This window comes from Malaya genurostris, chromosome 2, assembly GCF_030247185.1.
Source record: "Malaya genurostris strain Urasoe2022 chromosome 2, Malgen_1.1, whole genome shotgun sequence".
Classification (NCBI taxonomy): domain Eukaryota; kingdom Metazoa; phylum Arthropoda; class Insecta; order Diptera; family Culicidae; genus Malaya; species Malaya genurostris.
The window spans coordinates 294,340,529-294,363,050 of NC_080571.1; the positions used below are offsets into that span (position 1 = coordinate 294,340,529).

At 41.0% G+C, this 22,522-nt stretch overlaps 1 protein-coding gene across 2 annotated transcripts in view; it reads right to left on the reverse strand.

The window, feature by feature from the left end:
• Positions 1 to 22,522, reverse strand: part of LOC131430642 (protein tiptop) — a 1,048,630-nt gene that overhangs the window by 96,702 nt on the left and 929,406 nt on the right. For both annotated transcript variants that reach the window (XM_058595758.1, XM_058595757.1), the window contains exon 3: positions 16,884 to 17,298. In XM_058595758.1, coding sequence (XP_058451741.1) covers positions 16,884 to 17,298 — 415 coding nt within the window. The remainder of the gene's footprint in view (positions 1 to 16,883; positions 17,299 to 22,522) is intronic.

The window sequence follows — 22,522 nt, forward strand, 5'->3', positions numbered from 1 at the left end:
AAGCTTGAAGAGCTGTACGTTTTCCATCGGGTTTGATGTAACAGTGATTGACAGCTCGGTGAGGAGGAGATAATGAGAAAAGTATTTTGGGGCTATTGTAGCCGTCATGCACGGATAATTTGCCGGTAGGACTTTTTCTCTGTGTCCATCGAAAATGTGCACTGTTTGAAGTACAGGCGAGCTCATTTTGCTAGAAATAAATCATTTGATTACATTCAGACCACTATTTGATAGTATATAAACATCCACTGGCGGAAACTTTTCGTTAAATGAAAACTGACTTCCTCTAACTTGCTCGGTTTTGGTTGCCTCACACAATAAATATTCGGTCTGCTATGGTTCCAGAACAAGCAAAAGCATCACATCAAACCTCGGTCTCCAAGTGGAAATGAAAAGTTTTCCACTCATTCCGAGCCCCTAATTTATTTCATCACATTTTAACCCATGTTGGAAGTTGTTCCTGGGGAAAAGCTAAATTATACACTCAACTGAATTCGAAAATTTGATTTTTGTCCGTCATCACAAATTCTTCGACTCGCGTCCGTTCATCCATTGCACTCAGGCAGGCCGGCCTGACACGGATGTTGAAATATTCCAAGTGCTATTCTCGAGCAGTTCTTGCAGAAATAATGTCCCTGTGTTTTGACATTGTTGAAAACTTCCATCCTACAACGGTGCACCTTCACCGGTCATCTTTGTCACCTAGAACTTTGGGAACCGTAATGACGGCAAATTGGAGCTGGTCATTTCAACTGATGTTGCTCCCAGAAGCAAACGACATCCGTCAATCAGGGTGCCTCCGTCAGAAGCAAAAGTTTTCCGTCCACTCCATCCCAGGTTTCTTCGTTGTCGGTGGCAGCGAAGATCGGGCTCAGATGCGATGACGAGGTTAGCAAAAGCTTCGAGAAGCCGATCAAAAAAAAAAAAACTTTTTCTCCATCCTACTAATTATCACAAGATGTCACGAAATGTTTGACACAAAGTAACGTAACAGCGGGTGAGATGAATTCGATGGAAGCTGCAACTGGCTACCGTCTATTCGGTGGACATGGAAAAGATTGACATTGATGTTGAGGGAATTTTAATGTTACTGATAATTGGAAGGTTTATTTTTTTCATACATGATTTAAACAAACTGTCTTGGGAATTCTATTTTGTAGTTCAAAACCCACTATTAGAGGTTTAGCGTGACGAATAAATCGATGAAGTTCACGCTTGGGTTTGATTTCATCGGATTTGCTTCAAGCGATATCTATTTTTTTTTTTTTTATTCAATAACATATATTAAGGCACACTGCGTTAAGCTATAAGATGCCGAGGGCATTTTTATACTACTTAAAATTAGAGTAAATTAGAATCTTCACTTTCATGACCATATTTTCCAACTAGTCATTGGTGGAGGCTGTTCGGTTGGTGACGTTGGTGCCTGGTGACGATGGTATGCATCGATGGTGGTTTCATTCTTCGTGTGGGTCCGCGGGAAACACCCCCGGGCAACAAGAACCCGGCGAGTGGCCCGCATGTTGATCGTCGACTCGGCCCTCCGGGGTGGTGAATTTTGCGGAAAAGAAGGAGTGAAACAGAGAGAAATAAATGTTGTTGAAAAATGGGGTTAGAAAGCGAAATTACTTAGGTCAGCGAAAAGATCTAATTAGTTCACGTCGAGATAGTGAAGAGACGAAAGAAGGGGGAGCAAAAAAATTAGTGTCAGCACAAGATCTTGTTAGTTCCGAAGAAGATGGTGAACAGATGTTGGATGAGGAGTTGCGAGCGGATGTTAGAATCGAGCTTGAATTGAAATATCATCGGAGGATAGCAGAACACAGATCAGACTTGTAAGTTGATGTTTTTTATGAATTGGTACAAGAGTGACATATAGGGAAGGTCTCGATGGGCCAAAACGTCTCGTACTGGAACCCCAGGTGATATACCTCGGGCCCGAAGGGAGTCCATTAGCTGCGATCTGGTGCCACAATACTCGGTACATGCCCAGACAATATGTTCAATGTCGTGATAACCCTTACCGCAAGTGCAGAGACCGCTCTCCACGAGGCCGATACGCCGGAGGTGTGCATTCAAGATGTGGTGATTAGACATGAGCCGGGACATCACACGAATGAAATCACGACCCACATTCATCCCTCTGAACCAAGGTTTCGTCGATACCTTCGGGATAATGGAGTGTAACCATCGTCCCAGCTCCCCATTACTCCATGAAGTTTGCCAACTTTCGAGAGTCCTTCGACGAGATATACTGAAAAATTCGTTGAAGCAAATTGGTCTTTCGTAAATTTCACCATCTAATGCGCCCGCCTTGGCCAATGAGTCTGCCTTTTCGTTGCCCGGAAGAGAGCAATGCGAAGGGACCCAGACTAAGGAAATTTGATAAGACCGTCGAGATAAAGCTCTCAAGTGTTCCCGTATTTTCCCCAGGAAATATGGGGGATGCTTTTCTGGCTTCATTGCCCGGAGAGCCTCTATTGAACTTAAACTGTCCGTGACAATGAAGTAATGGTCTTCGGGCAAAGTTTCAATGATCCCAAGGGTATACTGAATAGCAGCTAATTCTGCGACGTAAACTGAAGCAGGATCACTGAGTTTGTATGAAGCGGTGATGTTTTTGTTGAAGATACCGAAGCCCGTGGACCCGTTGAGATTTGATCCGTCAGTGTAGAACATCTTTTCACAGTTGACTGCTCTAAACTTATTGTAAAAAATATTGGGGGCCACTTGAGGGCGTACGTGATCCGGAATTCCACGAATCTCTTCTCTCATGGATGTGTCGAAAAACACAGTTGAATCAGAAGTATCCAAGAAATAAGCACGGTTGGAAGCAAGCGAAGAAGGATTAATATTCTGAGCCATGTAATCAAAATACAAGGACATAAAACGGGTTTGAGAATTAAGCTCGACAAGCCTTTCGAAGTTTTCAATCACCATCGGATTCAAGATATCGCATCGGATTAACAATCGATATGAGAGATCCCAGAATCGGTTTTTCAACGGTAAGACGCCCGCCAGGACTTCGAGACTCATCGTATGAGTCGACTGCATGCAACCTAGGGCAATTCGCAAACAACGATACTGAATTCTTTCCAGTTTAATGAAATGGGTGTTCGCGGCGGATCGGAAACAGAAGCATCCATATTCCATAACGGACAATATCGTTGTTTGGTATAGCCTGATCAGGTCTCCTGGGTGGGCACCCCACCATGAACCAGTTATTGTACGAAGAAAGTTGATTCTCTGTTGGCATTTTTGTTTCAGATACCTAACATGACATCCCCAGGTGCCTTTGGAATCGAACCAGACCCCGAGATATTTAAATGTGAAGACCTGAGCTATGGTTTCACCCCCTAGTTGAAGCTGTAATTGTGCTGGTTCTCGCTTCCTTGAAAATACAACCAGCTCAGTTTTCTCCGTAGAGAAATCGATACCCATTTGAAGAGCCCATGTTGACAAGTTGTCGAGAGTATCTTGTAATGGTCCTTGGAGATCGGCAGCTTTGGGTCCTATAATAGACACAACGCTGTCGTCGGCAAGTTGCCTTAGCGTGCAAGGTGTGTTGATACATTCATCAATGTTGTTCACGTAAAAATTGTATAAAAGGGGGCTTAAGCATGAGCCCTGAGGAAGACCCATGTAACTGAATCGTATTGTCGACAAATCACCATGCGCGAAATACATGTGTTTCTCGGATAATAGATTAAACAAAAAGTTATTCAAAACTGGCGAAAGACCATGCTGATGCAACTTCTCAGACAGGATATTTATAGAAACTGAGTCGAAAGCCCCCTTGATATCTAGGAAAACTGATGCCATTTGTTCTTTACGAGCAAATGCCATTTGAATTTCTGTTGAGAGCAACGCAAGACAATCGTTCGTTCCTTTGCCCTTGCGGAAGCCAAATTGTGTATCTGAAAGCAAGCCATTAGTCTCCACCCAATTGTCAAGACGAAAGAGAATCATTTTTTCGAACAATTTCCGGATGCAGGAAAGCATAGCAATCGGCCTATACGAATTGTGATCGGAGGCTGGTTTCCCTGGTTTTTGAATGGCGATCACTCTCACTTGTCTCCAGTCGTGTGGGACAATATTACCCTCTAGAAACTCGTTGAATAAATTCAGCAAGCGTCTTTTGGCGGTGTCAGGCAGATTTTTCAACAAGTTGAATTTAATTCTGTCTAGCCCCGGGGTTTTATTGTTACACGAAAGGAGCGCAAGTGAGAGCTCTACCATCGAAAACGGTGTTTCGTTTGTATTCGATGTCGCGACGCGGGAGATCTTCTGTTCCGGAACAGAATCGGGGCATACTTTTTTTGCGAAATCGAATATCCAGCTGTTAGAATATTCTTCGCTTTCGTTCGACTTGTTTTGGTTGCGCATTCGTCGAGCAGTGTTCCAAAGAGTGCTCATCGATGTTTCTTTTGTTAATCCGTCAACAAACCGTCGCCAGTAACTTAGTTTCTTTGCTTTAACTAAGTTCTTCATTCGCTTGTCTAGCGCCGTGTATTTCCGATAATTATCAGATGTTCCGTTTTTTCTGAACTTTTTGAATGCTAGAGATCTTTCCGCGTTCAGAGATGAGCACTCTTTGTCCCACCACGGGTTGGGAGGACGGATGTTAGTTTTCGCGCTTGGTACACGTTTCGTCTGAGCTTGAATCGCAGTATCGAGAATCAAGCCAGCCAAAAACGTGTACTCTTCCTCCGGAGGAAGTTCTTGTGTTGTTTCTAGATTCTCAGATATCAAATTTGCGTAGCATTTCCAATCAATGTTTCGTGTGAGGTCATACGAAACATTGATTGTTTCCGATGGTCTTAATCCGGTGGCGATTGAAATTACGATAGGCAGATGATCGCTACCGTGGGGATCAGGGATTGTCTTCCACTTGCAATCTAGCCGCAACGAGGTCGAGCAAAGGGATAAATCCAGCGCACTTGGTCTTGTTGGTGGTGGAGGAATCCGTGTCATTTCTCCCGTGTTCAGAATAGTCATATTGAAGTTATCGCAAATATCATAGATCGCGGTTGATCGGTTGTCATCGTGAAGACAACCCCATCCCGTACCGTGAGAGTTAAAGTCTCCTAAAACTAACGTCGGCGCAGGAAGGAGTTGCATGATATCGCTGAGCCATTGGAACCCAACCGAGACTCTTGGGGGAATGTAAATGGAAGCAATGCAAAGGTCCTTGCCTTTGATTGTGATATGACATGCGACCACTTCAATACCTGGTATCGAGGGGAGGTTAATTCGATAGAAAGAATAGCACTTTTTGATCCCTAAAAGTACTCCTCCGTAGGGGTTATCTCGATCCAAGCGAATAATGTTAAAATCGTGGAAGTTGAGGGAAATATTTGAAGTCAACCAGGTTTCACATAATGCAAACGCGTCACATTTCACACTATTTATTAAAATTTTGAAGGAATCAATTTTCGGGATAATACTTCTGCAATTCCACTGTAAGACAGTGATTGAATCCTTAACCCCGTTCGATGAGTTAGCCATCGAAGGATACAATCACTGAAAGGAGGGGCCATGTAGCAGTCAACTGCTTCAAAAATGTTCTAATTGTTGGCATAAATGTCATCATCATACTTTTAAGAGGATCAGTGATATTGAAGGTTCTGAAAATCCAGTCCACAATATCAGAGAATTTCAGTAGTCCAGCACTTGATTGATTCTCTAGTTGAATTTTGGGGGTACTGGGGGTTTTTGTTGTACCAGGAAGTGTTGGAAATTCTTGGTCTGATCTTAAGTTTGCCAGACCAGGAGCCTTTTGCTTCGGTTTCTGTGAAGCACTTCCCCGTGTTGTAACTTTGTTGATCCCCGCAGAGGACACCCTTGGGCCTTTACAAGGCAGTTTAGGAGATGAGGTTGGCTTTCTTTTCCTAGAACCGCTAGGCATAGCAAAGGATGTTCCCTCTTGAGGGTCATCGGAGTCAATCTCGTCAGAAGGCAAACAATCATAAAGGTTTACCGATTCGACAGGTGGCATGGCGTTCTTCAGCATTTCTGCGAAAGTGCGCTTGGAGCGTTCCTTAAGAGATCGCTTCAATTTTTCCCCGCGCAGTTTGTACGTGGGGCAAGAACTCAATTCATGTGGATTTTCCCCACAGTAAAGACACTTTTCAGCTTTTTTACCGCAGGAATCATCCACATGGTCTCCTCCACATTTAATGCATCTCTGTTTATTGCCGCAATAGGTGGCTGTATGGCCCAACTGCTTGCAGTTAGTGCAATTCATCACCCGCGGCACAAAAAGTCGAACCGGTAAGCGAACTCTGTCCAGAAGGATGAAGTTAGGAAGAACAGATCCAGCAAAAGTCACCCGAAACGAGCCTGATGGAGAATATGTTTTTGTATTATCCTCTGCAATTTTTATTGAGTTCAATTGCTTGCAGTCCAATATTTTTACCTTCTGAAGTGTAGGGTCCCTGAAACAACCAACCCCATGCTTCAGAAGGTCTTCGCAATTCAGGCTCGCTTCCGTGACCACGCCGTCAATTTCTACTTCTCGCGCTGGTATGTAGACTCGATAGCTCCGTGTAAAAGCATCGTGGCGAGCAATCTTATTCGCCTGCTCTATAGTTTTTACAACCACTTTCAATTTTTTTGCTCGAACCTTTGTTATCTGAATCACGTCCGGATAATGTTTAGCCAGTTCGCGCGATATTTGCATCAAATTAAGCGGTTCATCTTTTTTGGACCGGAAATATACCACATAAGGCCCAGCAGAACCGATCGGCCACACGCGAGTACGAGATGGATTATCAGAGGGAGGAAGATCATCTATACCATCCATATTGATGAGGGGTTTATCATTTGAGGGGGAAAGGCCTCCACCCTCGCTCATAATAAGGTGAGGGAAACGCTTTACAAATATATACTAGCGAGAAGGAACAGAGAGAACAAATACTACAATAATACTTAGCTTGATATAACACTGGTTCACTTCAAGGTCAGCAAAATAATCGTCTCTGCTGCTGGTGTGCAGAACGCTACTCAAGGTAACATATAATCTGCACAGCAACCAATGAACGCTGACCACGTGTTTGGTTGCACGATGGCGGTGGATGCTAAGCAGTATCTTCAGGCACACTACTACTATCACACACGTCTTCACTGCACATATACAGTATTGCCGATAGGCTATCAATTTATGTCTGGAAGGCTAAGTCCGAGCTGGCTACCGTCCGGGAGGCAGAGCTCGACCTTGGCAGCCAATATGCAGATTCGTTGCTGTAAGCACGTGTTATCACGATTTTTGTGGTATCGAATAATGCACTTTTTAACCGTACAACGGATCGAATTTCACTTGATCGAGATGGATTAGCTCCGATCCTAAACACTGGTACTGAAATTACCCGTAACAAAAGGTTGCAATTCACAAATTGGCACTCTACGCTTGGGGAGATTCTAACGAAGCGACCGATTTGAACGATTGTTCGATACGAACTGAAGCGATATCTAGTTATCATTTAAAGACGGTTTATGATCTTTCATTTGATTCTTGATAGTTTCGTGAAAATCGGTTTAATTATCTTCGAGAAAAGTGAATTAGTTCCAATATTTCCGGTGCTTCCAGAAACAAACACCGGGGATCGGTATTGTCGAGGTACGCTTGTTTGGACATCAAATAACAAGATCTGTAAACTTCAAGAAATTACTAACAAGTGGTGGTTGTTTAATGCATAGGCCGCTGGTCTTGCTAGTCAGTTGTCGTATGTTCAAGCCCCGCCCTGGAAGGGTTTTTAGTGTCAGTAGGATTGTTGGTAGCACAAGCCATGCAAATATTTCTGTACGCTATACGAATCGGCTACGAAGTGTTTTTAAACATCTGTGCTTCTTATACAAGTTTCGCTTTTCGAAAATGCACCTTATAAACTAGAATTTCCCATATTTTACCCTCTTCTGTTATTTCAGTCCTGGAAATCGAATTTGCATAAAATAAATGTTTGTGGCATCTCATGACCCCAGGATAGTGAAAATCGGTTAAGGAGTGTATCGAAAATAAACTATCCACATACATTTGTGTTAAACGAATGTATTTGTGATGGTTTTTTATGCTCAGATCACAGCATGCTGTGCGTTTGGCTGTCAACTTTCGTTTGTTTACTTGTTTGTGCGGTTGAAATTCTGCGTTTTCAAAATGTCGCGTATTGAAAAGGAAGTGAAATTTAAGGTTCTGGACACATGGCTGAGTGAGAAGGGTATTACTATGCGAAAATTGGCAAAGCGGCGATGCCAGTGTTGAAACCATCAATCATAAGTTTGGGAAACACTATTCTTTGGATGAGCTATCAGGAAGAGACAGAAAACCCGGTTCTTCCAACCCGAAACTGGACCAAAAAGTGGTATCTCTAGTCATGAAGAACAAATCAATGTCAATACGTGATATGGCCTAAAAAACAGGAACGAGTGTCGGAATGATCCAGCGAATCAAGAGGCGAAATCACCTAAAGACCTACAAGAAGCAGAAAATCTCGTAACAAAGTGTAAAACAGAAGAAGCAAGCAGCAACAAGGGCCCGGAAATTGTATTCGCGTCTTTTGCAGTGTCCGGATGCATGCGTTTTGATGGACAATGAGACTTATGTGAAGGAGAACTCAAAACCCCTTCCAGATCCACAATACTTTACTGTCGTCGTTGGGGAGGATGTGAGCGATGCGGACAGGTCGATTCAAGTGGAGAAATTCGATCGAAAGGTACTGATAAGGCAAACAATATGTTCCTGTGGTTTGAAGTCAACCATTTTTTACACTAGCGGAAATATAAATGCAGAAATCTATCGATCTGAGTGTCTCCAGAAAAGCCTACTGCCTTCATATAAGAAGCATAATACACGTCCACTGTTTTGGTTCGATTTAGCGTTGGCTCACTATGCCAAAACCACTCTCAATTGGCTTGCGGATAAGGGTATAAATTTCGTTGAGAAAAATATCAATCCACCAAATTGTTCTCAGCTTCGACCCATCGACCGTTACTGGGCAATCGTTAACAGGGTCTTCAAGAGAACTGGTAAGGCAGTTGGAAACACGCAGGAGTTTAAAAAAATTTGGGCTCAAGCGTCCAAGAAATGCGATGCAACACTTGTCCAGAACTTGATGAAGAGCGTTCGATTGAAAGTTCGAAAATTCGTGAAAGAATTACTTAAATTTCGTCCGGTTTTCATTATGGTCAAGTGTAACCTCGTACAATAAAAGATCAATTTTAAGTTTAGTTAGAATATAGTTTTTTATCATAATTTGAAAGAAAAATTTGTGGATAGCTTATTTTCGATACACTCCTTAATCCATTTTCGATGATGAAATGTGACTTTGTTTTCGGGCTTTAGCACATATTACCATGAAACCGGGAGACGAATCAAGATATCGTTTTAGAATTTTTGCTGAAACTATAGGACCCTTCATTTTTATCTGATCTGAAAGACGAAAATGCAGTTGGTCAAAAATGATTCTCCCGTATGGAACGACTTTTTGAGCGTGGGCTCGAGTGAAGCGTGTCTGTTTGGGAAACATGTCGATTTCGTTTATCGCACTTGCAAATTTCTGGAGAAAGAGAAAGTTTGAGAGCGCATCTCAGTGCAGATATTTTTAGTTTTTTATAAAGCTAGAATGCTCTGAATGCTCGAACGAAGCTTTACGAAGCAGTCTTATTTTTAACGTGTGAAAGCTTCAATGGAATGGCATGGCGTGAGTAAATTCAAATAACAGTATCTCCAAAATATTTAAAGTAAGACTTTGAAGCGTTGGAATTATGTTCTCTGACAACATATCTATCGAATAAAACAATAAATGAAAAATCGAAATAAACGAAAACTGCCTTAATATTGGAACCTTTAGAGAATTTTTTATAACGGTTCCGTAATAATTGATAGCGAAGGTAAACAAAGAAAGACTCTTGATTTGATTTTACGTTTCGTCTTAGACTCATAAGTGCGTAGCATTTTATGTTGAACTGTTACCTCCGACCTGACGGTTCAACATAAACCGCTAGGCAAACGTAAAGTTAATGCTATTTGCAAAACACTTCTTTGATATTACACCTTATTCTTAACCGATTTTCACAATTTTCACGTATTTGAACATTCCGTACACAATAAAGTGTACGGAATGTTCAAATACGATTTAACAAAGCCTGAAACTTGGCCTGCAAGACCGAATTCAATTTGTATCGATTTCAAGCGTTGCAAAGTTAGACCAGCAGCAAATGAAATTGAAATCTTACTTAAAGAACGAATGCATCTAGACGCTAATAATGTAACTGAGATTCAATTCAACAAGGCGTCTAACTGTGTGTACATTATGTTTAAACGCGAAAGCGATGCAATTGCATTCGCTTCGGTTAACAACGAGGTGCACAGCGTTGAGTGTGACAACATTAAATACAAAATCCCTGTGCACATGGTGGACAATGCCATAGAAGTACGCGTGCATGACCTTCCCCCGCAAATGTCGCGGTACGGTGAAATCCTTTCCATCGAAAGAGAAGTATGGCGGATTTTTTTTTCCCCGGCATCCGGAATGGCGTGCGAGTTGTGCGTATGCAACTACGAAAGGCAATTCCATCTTACATCATTTGTGGTCAAGGTGGGACACGTCCATGTAAAACGTTGATTACCTATCAAAATCAGCTGGTTACATGTAAGTTTTGTGAACAACCTGCACACTACGGTAAACCTTGCACTGAAACTGCGAAAAAAGACATCTTCAACCAAAGACAAGGTCAACCGTTCAACAACGAAAACTAGTGAGCGCTGTACTCATGTTTACCATCAAACCAACCAGCAACTGCAACCAATGTACAATAAGGCGCATCTAAAGCAACTAGCAACAAGCTCAAGACTGCGAACAACAAGGAAAACGAAACGAAGACGGACAGCAACAACAATACAACTGAAGAGGCAATGGATGACGAGACGAGCCACGAACAAAGTGCCCCTCAACCCTCGCAGGAGGGAAATGGAAGCTCTTCTCTTTCTAGAAAAAGAGTGACAACGAGATCCACTTCAAAAAATTCTTTATTTAAAAAATCGGCTTATTCGGCCACGTAAAGCTTGTACCCAAATAGGCCGGCATAAAAATATCTTAGAAAAAAATAAAAGTTTTTGAAAATCTTTAAAAAGTCTCTGAAAAGTCGATCCGGATTCGACTTCCGGTTCCGCATTAACACCGCGATGAGTGAAAATTTTTCTATTTATTGAGTGTTTTGTCACAAGTGATGCAAATTTTTATAAAACTTACTGGCAAATTCATCTAGTTGACAGATCTTCTTAATTAGAGGATATATAAACCTACTTTGGGTTCACGGTTTCTGATTCCGAAAGCACCGATAATAGTGAAGAAAGACTTAAAAAAACCGGAGCTCACTCCGATCAACGGTAAAACCGATTTGTACAAGTCATGATTCCAATTAAATTTCATCCAGATCCGACTTCCGGTTTCGAAATAAAAGGGCGAAAAGTGTCAAAACATTCAAACCGTCATACAAAATAACGATGCAAAGCCGGTACGCGTCGGTACGTGCTGGTACGGAAGAAACAAAACACCACCGGCTTTGATCCGTTCGCAGCGTACTTTGTTCAATTTCGTATAGCATACATGGTTGCCATATTTGAATTTATGTTTTTCAGGGGAAAATTATGTAAATCTTTTGTTAAATTTGTACCTATTTGTTAGTATTATCACAGAGTCATGTTCACGATTCTTTTCTATAAAAGTTTTGCCTCATACAGAGAGTTTATGCAATCACTTGAAAAATTGACTAGTAAAAATTAGTGCAAAATAGAGTAAAACTCTTAATAACTTGACATAACTGAAATTGAAAAGGTCATGTTAGTTCATACCCAAAAAAAGTTTCTTATTTCATCCAAATTTGAAAAAAAAATCTTGACAGAATCTACTAGTGATATTTTTGAAAATATCAGTAATATGAGAAAGTTATCATTACATCATTAGATGGATTGAAAAAAGATTTATTCAAATGTTTCCTCTTTATATTTGCTAGTGAATTTCTTTAGTTTCATTTCATTGATAGTCCGACTACCAGTACATTACGAAATTCAAATCGTCATAGAAAAGCGTAAGAAAAATTGTTGGTCATATTAGTGTATGGTTGAATGAGCCGAATGTCACTATGCCGATATCCAGCTTTCGGTTACGGAAGTACCGACAATAGTAATAAAGACTGTCCCAGAAAGTATGGACGCACTTTGATTTCGCTGTAAATAATTCACAAGTGTTAGATATTCAAATTTTATTCGATATACTGATAATATTAGGCTACAACAACAGAATATTATTCTCAACATTTGCTACTTAACCATTGTAGACTAGCTGGCGCACCTTCTTGAGAACGTTTCTTATTAAATTCCGTACAGACTTCTTGGCGACAAGTGTTGACACTTTTTTCCAATCTTTTTCGAACTGTTGAGTGGTTTCGGCTGCCGAGACATGTGTCCTAAGATGTGCCTTCGTTAATGCCCGAAATTCCTCAATTGGTCGCAGTTTTGGGCAATTTGGTGGATTCATGTCTTTTGGGACGAAAGTGACATTTTTGGTAGTATATCATTCTACCGTTGATTTTGAGTAGTGGCAGGAAGCAAGATCCAGCCAGACGGCAACAGGATCCTTGTGGCTCCGAATCATGGGTAGAAGTCGTTTTCGTAAACATTCCTTGATGTATAATTCGCTGTTCATTGAAGCAGGGGTGATGAAGGGTTTCGAAATCTTACCGCAGTTACAAATTTCTTGCCAGACCATAGCTTTCTTACTAAATTTTTCGACTTCAATCGATGTCTCGGACTGGTTTAACACTGTCCCAGAAAGAATGGACGCAATCAAAAACCGCTGCCATTTTGCAAAGGTTCAGAATCTGTCAATTTTTATGGCTGCGTCCTGTTGTTTACACTCTTCTCTAACCACTTGTTCAGTTGTTTATTCGTTTTCATTAGTTTGTTTCGAAATGCGTGGACTTTCAGCAGAACAATGTCGAAAAATTGTGTACAAATGGTGCACAGAACGCGGACTGTCACTGAGAAAGATAGCAAAAATGGAAGGAGTAAGTGAAAAATCCATGCGAAATGCAATCAGGAAGTTCGGTGAGGATAACACCTTTGAGGATAAACCGAAAACGGGTCGAAAAAAGGTCCTGCTAACTCTTAGTTGGATAAACGTATAGTGAAGGCGTTCGAGCAAAAGAAGGAGGTTTCAGTTCGGGATGTGGCCAAAAAAGTAGGCACTTCAAAGTCAAATGTTCTTCGTGCTAAAGAATGTTTAAATCTTTGAACCTGTAAGAAGCAGGAACAACCAAAACGTAGTCCGAAACAAGAAGCATCGATCAGGCCGAGGGTTCGAAAGCTGTACAATACGATTCTTGCTGTAAATTTGAACTGCATAATCATGGACGACGAAACCTACGTGAAACTCGGTTACAAACCCTTGCCGGGATCACAATATTATACGGTGCGAGAAGGGCAAGTCTTAAATCAGTCCGAGACATCGAATGAAGTCGAAAAATTTGGTAAGGAAGCTATGGTCTGGCAAGCAATTTGCAGCTGCGGTAAGATTTCGAAACCCTTCATCACCGCTGCTTCAATGAACAGCGAAATATACATCAAGGAATGTTTACAAAAACGACTTCTACCCATGATTCGAAGCCACAAGGATCCTGTTGTCGTCTGGCTGGATCTTGCTTCTTGCCACTACTCGAAATCAACGGTAGAATGGTATGCTACCAAAAATGTCACTTTCGTCCCAAGAGACATGAATCCACCAAATTGCCCACAACTTCGACCAATTGAGGAACTTTTAGCATTAACGAAGGCACTTCTTTGGAAACATGTCTCGGCAGCCGAAACCATTCAACAGTTCGAAAAAGATTGTAAAAAAGTGTCAAAACTTGTCGCCAAGAAGTCTGTACGGAATTTAATGAGGAACGTTCGCAAGAAGGTGCACCAGCTAGTCTACAATGTAGTATATCGAATAAAATTTGAATATCTAACACTTGTGAATTATTTACAGCGAAATGAAAGTGCGTCCATATTTTCTGGTACAGTCTTTACAGGAGAGAAGAATGGATAATTTGAGAAAGGTAGCATTACACCCCTAGGTGGATTAAAACAGGTTTTCACTCTTAAAATCCTCGAACCCCTTTTCTTGATTAACGATATCGACTTTTTAATGTATTTTGTCACCACTGAATAGTTAATTTTTGGTCCTATAGAGTGTATGCAAAGGGAGACGGCCTTGAAGTGATTTACATACATGCTATTCATCTAGATTTTACCAGATTGTGACAGATTTTTTTTCTCAGAGTGACAAAGACAGAGGTTTCCTCTACCGATAATAGGAAAAAATTAAGTCACTTACCGGTTGCAAGCTATGATGGACACGCTCTTACTTAACAGACTATATCTTCATCAAGTGACCGATAGAAACGAAAATATATTAATTGGAGCGTGCAGCTTGTAGATACTTGCTTGCGATAAAAAGATACACGAGTAAGATAAAAAATAGATTTACATCGAATACAGGAAGTGTAAATATACGACGCTTAGTTCAAATACAATATCTTCTAAGGTGTGTTTGATTGCATTCTAGGGTAGTTTAAAAGGTAGAATAGTTCCAGTGATTGGAGAAGTTTAACATCTAGCAATTTTCCATCTATATTTCGTTGAGTATTGATTTAAAGCTATCTATCTATCTATCTATCTATATATATATATATAAAAATGCAGAGATCATTCTTTGTAATCGCATCACGTAAGAACGGATGGACGGATTTACATAATTCTTTTTTTGTTTGATCAGTTTTTACCCCCACCGGGTTCGTACATCAAAAAAATTAGGAAAACTTGCCGGAAAAGTGGGAAAAATACATAAAGTTGTTTTGTATGGATAATGGAATTTTCCACTGAAAAAGTCGCCCATTATTGCTAGATCATCGATAGGTGTTTGGTGCATAACGAGTTGCATAAGTGTTGGGCCGTCGAAGAAAGGAATACTAGATCGTTGAGAGAATCTTTTGGCGCGCAACGAGTTGTTTTGTGAGGATATTTCACATGCACATTTTGATTTGTCATTTCCAGCCACGTGCTTAATTGGGTATCAAAATAATTGCTTGCCAAATGTCTTAATGGCGGAATGTTCAGTCATATGTTCTAGAAAACCGCTGTAGGCAGGAGAAAAAGTTCAGATATCATTTAAGGACTATTCACACATTTCAGTTCCGTGACGGTTCAGTGAAAGTACCTTCAGTGAGCCGTCAGTGTTCTTTTTTTGTCGGAACCCTTCTGTTCTGTTTCCGTTCCTGCACAGCAAATGCAGTGACATACCGACTTCAATGAAAATAAAAAAATATCGGTGACGACGAATTTGTGTTTACCGGAAGGACGTTACACTGACGGCGAGCTGCACTGAAACAGTACGGTGCCGGATAGGTATGAATGCGCACATAGAAAACGAATGAAATAATATCAGTATCAGTGCACGGTGTCGTGCCGGCACTGAACTGGATCGGATATATGTGAATAGTCCTTTACCAGTTGATGATTTGTTGATGGAGTCAGATGAATAGTATTAGTCATCGCGGGCGCGAGTTTAACTAATCAGAATATTTTTTAATTATTCAATAAAAAGATTGTGCTTTCCTTGCATCTTGCTTTCGATGGATTTAGATTACACTAAACGAACATAATAAGTGACAATTAGATCAATGTTCAATATGATTGTCATAATGGAACGAGACTGACATTTTCTATCTCATATTTTGTGAAGAATGTTCAAATTGGTAAGATCAATATCAAATTCAAATTTAAGCGTCGCCTCTCCAAGCAACCAAAAGTTCCACAGTGCCTAAAAAATATACACTTTATTGGAGCTCTAAAGTACGCATGGCACTTTTTGGCAACTTGAACATACAGAACAAGTTCTGAGAAAATTTTCTCACTGCTTTAAAGGTGAGATTTTAATCGATTACGGAAAGCAAGAATCACATCTGGAAGAGAAAACGTGGCACCTTATATCCTTTATGTCAAGGTCACTAGCGAGAGATCTCTGTTCAGTGCTTCGATTCACAGGATGAAATGATAATAATTTTGGGAGATACTACTTTTTTGAGCTAAAGCGCATGTGTGTCAAATTCCGTTGATTGTAGGTAATCAGACACTTAGTCGTTTGACAATTCTGCAGTCCGAAAACATAAATTCGAACAAATAATTTTTGGTCGAGACGAAGTTCGACGGGTCGGCTAGTACTAAATAAATGATTACTCAACATCATAACGAATTCCATCATACGAATATTCCACAGTAATCGGTTATACTGCGGCCCGGTAGAACTTTCTGTAAGGCTGGCAACCCGGTAGCTTCTTCTGGGCCAGACACTGCCAGGAGATGCCGGTGCAGGTGGGGACCCTAATCCTATTGACTGAATTGAAATAAATAGTTTCATTACTTTCGGAATACTTGTGCTTTCTTTCTTAAGGAACTGACTGTAATTATTTTCATTGGTGCCGTCTACAAAGTTAGTCACGAAGGGAAATTTAAAAAAAAACTCCCTTTTAAGTCCAAGGAAATCTTATGTCATCTTTCAATTCTAGTGTTTAGGGGGTTTGTTTGTTTGGTGATTGAACTGTTCCGAAGAGACCTGGTCTAAAATCAGTTAATAATTTTAAGTAAATATTTTGAAGAAATATATTAAGACTCTTTTCGAAAGGCACCCAAAACATTCGTCCGGTGCATCGAGTAGTTCAGTTCTGCATAAGGGAAATGTTGATTCCACAAATTCCATATTTACCGAAGAGAGAAATAATTTGACCTTCAATGACATCCGAACGGTAAGAAATCTGTGATTGTGCGATGTCAAAAATTCGGCACTCACCTTTCCAAACTTGGGTCGTGAATGAGAGTGGCAGGAATTCGATGCTCCACATCGTCTTGGGGATCCATCAATGCACTGGGTATTTGTGTCGGGTCAGTTTTGCGAAAAGACCGACTGGTGGTCGCAGACGTTTCCGGCCCTGCTACTGCTGGTGCTGGTGCTAGGAACGATTTATGTCTTACTAACGACAACGTTGGTGCTGTTTCGGCTGCTGCTGCTGCTGCTGCTGCTGTTGCTGATGATGATGGTAATGATTGCGGGGTTTGATTTCGCAATAGTGCGGCAGACCCGGTAGCTGTGGGCACTGGATGCAACGGTGAAGCACCCTCCAGGGAATGTGTTGATGATGGACTAGCTGACCCAGACGATAATATATCTTTCGTTTCCGGTTGCTCGAAACCATCATCGCCTTCGTCTGGAAGAAACAAAAGGAAAAGAAGTGGGAAAAATGAAAATTTTCTTCCTCTATATTGAGTCAAAGTTGTTGAATGGGGCTCCACGTCGGTGGGTGGTGGCTTTCGTAGCAGATTGAAACGAACCACTCGAACTCGTTCTCTTCTTTTTCTTGTGGGATAGATGAAATTTTGTGGAAAATTTATCTTCATATATCCGCACTCGTCGTTGTTTCCTGAAGGGTGGTACTTTTGTGCAGGGACACACAATGAGGGAGCGGGACGGGAGTTCAAATAAAAACCTTAACCAATCTTCACACTAGCCAATGCAAGAGTTTGGCTGTAATTTATCAATATTATAAAATACCTTTTCCCATCCTCAGACGTACTCGTGCTGGACTTCACTGATTTCGATTGGAAAATGTGATGATCCACTCGGTAAGGAAGTTCCCAGAGAGAGAGGCTGAATTTCGGTTTTCAGAAAGTAGTTTACCACTGATAAACAAGACTGATGCAGGGTCCCCGAGCTGTCCAGGTGATACAAGGCAAGTGATTTGTGTTTGAGGAAAGTTTCCGGTATCGAGAGATTCGGGGGAAGGCTTTGGATGTGATTTTTCACAATTACTTCTAATTAATACCTGGAGATTTCTCTCCAAATGATTCAGCAGCTACCTAATTTATGGACATGATGATTCACTCTGTCATGGTGAAAATTTGAGAACCACAGCATTAGATATGTTCGGTAATGAATTTCCGATTGAGTGCTACGGTTTCCATCGCACCAAACGCTGCGGTTCGCAAGTAACCAAATTCCCTGAGGTGAATTCCGTGTAAAGTTCGTAAATTAAAACGAATACGCCTATCATTCTGTCCATTCCGGAACCCAACTGTACCGAATGAAATACGGGCTCTACGATTGTTCGCGTACGCCATAGGTATAGGTATTTATATGCAAAAAAAAACCAAAGCTCCTCTAATAACATGTTACCAGACCATGTATCATTCAGAGGCGATCAACAACAGAAAGCAGGGATATATACGAAATCGGAAGAAATATCACCTCTTAAAAAGGCCCCAGCAGCGAATAAAAGGCCTCTTCAGAAGGAAAAGCCCGTCAAAGCGAACATTTTTTGTAGGCGGAGTGTAAGTTGTGCCGTGCTGCTGGTTTCCCAGTGCCGGGATGGTATTCGTACGGGCACACATCAAAATCAAAACGAAGGCCCCAACAGATCGCGGCGCGGCACGAATCCAATAACAAAACAACAACAACAACAAAAAAAAAACGGACACGGAGCGAGGAGCGAACGGTTGTTGGACGCGCGCAATTCAATAGCTGGTAGTCACTCCTTTCACAGGGCCCGAGCACAAGATTGAAGCGTTTTTCGTTTTATCGAGATCGCTTCATTCGATTCCGCAGGGGCTTTATGCAGCCGGGAATGCAGCCACTGACAACCGCACCGGTGCGCTCGGATTGTTGCTGTGTGGGTTATGAATTGCTTTGGCGAATTGGCGATGTGTCTGTAGTTTTTTTTTTCGCTTCGTCCGCTTCGAACATCCAAGAAATCTAAATCAGAATCCATTGCCTATTTGTTCGCACGACTTGTCATACATTTCAATGTCAATGATTTGTGTTTTTCTGTATTAGGTTACGGTTATTTATTGTTTTCTTTCAGATGATGCTGATTCATAGTTGATGCTATCAAAATATACCTTTTTCTGGAAACAAAATACTTCAATGTTTTAATTGGGGGTCGAAAATGAAAAAAAAATTTCTTAATTCGCCTAGTGGTTTGCTAATGACTCCTTGAAATATGCTCTACGAAATTGAAGCGTCAGCCATATGATCTTCGAACTTGAATCTCAGCATAATATTAGTATCGAACGTGCCTAACATTATTGAAACCGGTTCATCCATAACCGAGAATATTGAGCGGTATTGGGTTTTGTCGTTTACGTCACTTATACCATTGTATCTCAAAAACCATAAGCAATAGCCATTCGATCTTTGAACTAGATCAAAGGCAAAATAACTTACTGATCCTCTAAAAAGCCTCCTAACTGCTCTACTGCCAACAATAAGAACATTTTTAAAACAGTTGACTGAACAATGGCCCCTCCTTGCAGCGATTGTATCTTTTGATGGATAATTTACCAATGAGAATCAAAGATATGATCACTGTGCTTCAGTGGAATTGCAGAAGTATCATCCCAAAACATGATTCTTTCAAACACTTAATACATACTTGTAATTGCGATGTATTCTCCTTGAGTGAAACTTGGCTGACTTCCAACATCAACCTCGACTTCCATCATTTCAACATAATCCGCCTGGATCAAGAAGACTCTTATGGAGGGGTACTTTTAGGGATCAAAAAGTGCTATTCATTTCATAGTATTAACCTCCTCTCGACACCGGGAATTGAAGTTGTTGCTTGCCAAATTAATATTAAAGGCAAAGATCTATGTATAGCTTCCATCTACATTCCTCCCAGAGTCTCGATAGGGCATCGATAGGGCTTGCAGACATAATAGAACTTCTTCCTTCACCGCGGTTGGTTTTAGGGGACTTTAACTCGCATGGTACAGGATGGGGCTGCTTATATGATGATCCTGTAAGAGCCGTAGCTAGTAATGTCCGGTCTCTAAACTACCGAAAGATCGATTTTTCAGCGTTGACAAGTTATTTACTCCAACTTCGCCGTAGACGTTCGACTGTCACTGCTCACGATTTCCATGCCGCTAGCATTGCATATCGGAACTTTAATGCTGCCTTATGTTCTTCGAGTTCAATCTGGATTGCGATGTAACCCCAAAGGATTCTGGAACTTCGTTAATTCGAAAAGGAAAACATCAAATGTACCTCCTAATGTCTACCTTGAAGAAGTGACAGCATCTTCTACAGCCACTGCTTGTGAACTGTTTGCAAAACACTTTGCCTCTGTGTTTACTTCGTGCTCTGCATCTGTCTCTGAGTTGACCTCAGTATTGACTACTGTGCCGCACAACGTTGCCGATTTAAACACCTTTCTTATGTCACCTGATATGGTACTTAGCGCTGCCAGAATGCTTAGAAGCTCATTCTCTCCTGGTCCTGATGGAATTCCTGCTGTTATTTACCGCCGCTGTGCAGCTGCTTTATCGGTACCATTATCTCAAATCTTCAACCAATAGTTTAATGAGGCAAAGTTTCCCGATATTTGGAAACAATCCTACATGTTTCCTGTGTTTAAAAATGGAGATAGACAAAGTGTCCAACAGTATCGAGGAATTACGAATCTTTCGGCAGGAAGTAAAATATTTAAAATCATCGTCAATTTATTCTCCGTCGTATCGCTGGCTACATTTCAACTGACCAGCATGGATTCATGCCAGGGCGTTCTGCAATTTACGTCAACATGTATCGACCAAATGGAGAATAAATTACAGGTGGATGTTATATACACTGACCTGAAAGCAGTCTTCGATCGTATCGACCATGAAGTACTTCTTCGCAAATTCAGTCTGTTCGGAGCCACACACAAGCTAACTACTTGGTTACGGTCTTACCTTACCCACAGAATCATTCGTGTAAAACTGGGTTTTTGCGAATCATCCGCATTTACCAATGAATCAGAAGTACCACAGTGTAGTAATCTGGGTCCCCTGCATTTCATGCTCTTTTTTAATGATGTAGCTTCCGTTTCGGGTACTGAATGTAAACTAATATTTGCTGACGATCTCAAACTGTATTTAGCAGTGAATTCGACCGAAGACTGCGTTCGATTGCAAACACTATTGAATAGCTTCGTGGATTGGTGTCGAACACTGGCTGACCATTAGCATCGCTAAATGCGCCGTAATGACTTTTCATAGGAAGAGCGATCCGATCATCTTCAGTTACAGCATTGATGGTATACCGTTACGTAGAGTCAATGAAATCAGTGAACTTGGCATTATACTGGACCACAAACTGAGCTTTAGCTCCCACATGGCTCATATAACTAGAAAAGCGAATCGACAACTGGGATTCATATCTAAAATATCCCGTGACTTTACGGATCCATATTGCTTAAAATCTCTTTATTGCTCCTTAGTTCGACCAATTCTTGAGTTTTCATCGCCAGTTTGGAATCCGTATCAGTTAACTTGGTGCCTAAAACTAGAAAGTGTTCAGAAAAGATTCATACGATTAGCTCTCAGGAATCTACCTTGGCGTGACCCGCAGAACCTACTGCCATATCAAGATCGTTGTCAGCTATTATATCTTGAATCAGTGGAACGTCGTCGTCGTATTCAACAAGACTTAACAGTTGCGAAAATTCTAAATGGGGAAATTGATGCACCTGAACTACTATCCCGTTTGGATCTTCGAGCCACTGGAAGAACCCGCGATGTGTCGTTATTATCAACGAGGTTTCATCGGACGAGCTATTGATATCACGAACCAGTCTCTTCAATGATACGTACTTTTTCACGAGCAGAGTGTACCTTCGAGTTTGGTGAATCATCAAAAAAATTTGCATCCTCTGTACGAAGACTACAATTACTGTGATATTTATGTATACTATTTATTGGTGTTTGTATGATTAATGTATGATGTTTGTATAGTTTTATTTATTAACAACGACAATTTTGTATGTATTATGTGTAAATTTTAGTGTATTAGAAAAGATAGTGGTTTTTATGCCTCTTGGAGAATAGTGCCATTGAAATGTTTTGGTAAACTTAAACGGGCTTTTCCCCACTCATATCATTTAGACGGTAATGTCCGATGATAATAAATAAATAAATAAATAAATAAATAACCGTTCTTCGTTAATCCAAGATCTGTGTGACAACTTCAATTTGACAATTCTAAACACGGGAGAAATGACACAGAACCCTAGACCGCCAGCACAACCAAGTGCGCTGGATTTATCCCTTTGCTCGACTTCGCTACAGTTAGATTGCAAGTGGAAGGTAATCTGTGATCCTCACGGTAGCGATCACTTGCCGATCATAGTTTCTATCACCAACCGTGTAAGACCATCGGAAACAATCAATGTTTCGTACGATTTCACACAAAACATTGATTGGAAAAGTTACGCGAGCTCGATATCTGAGAAACTAGAAACATCACAGGAGTTCCCTCCGGAGGAAGAGTATACATTTTTGGCTGGCTTGATTCTTGACACCGCAATTCAAGCTCAGACGAAACGAGTACCCAGCGCGCCAACTAGTATGCGTTCTCCCAACCCATGGTGGGACAAAGAGTGCTCAGAGCTGAAA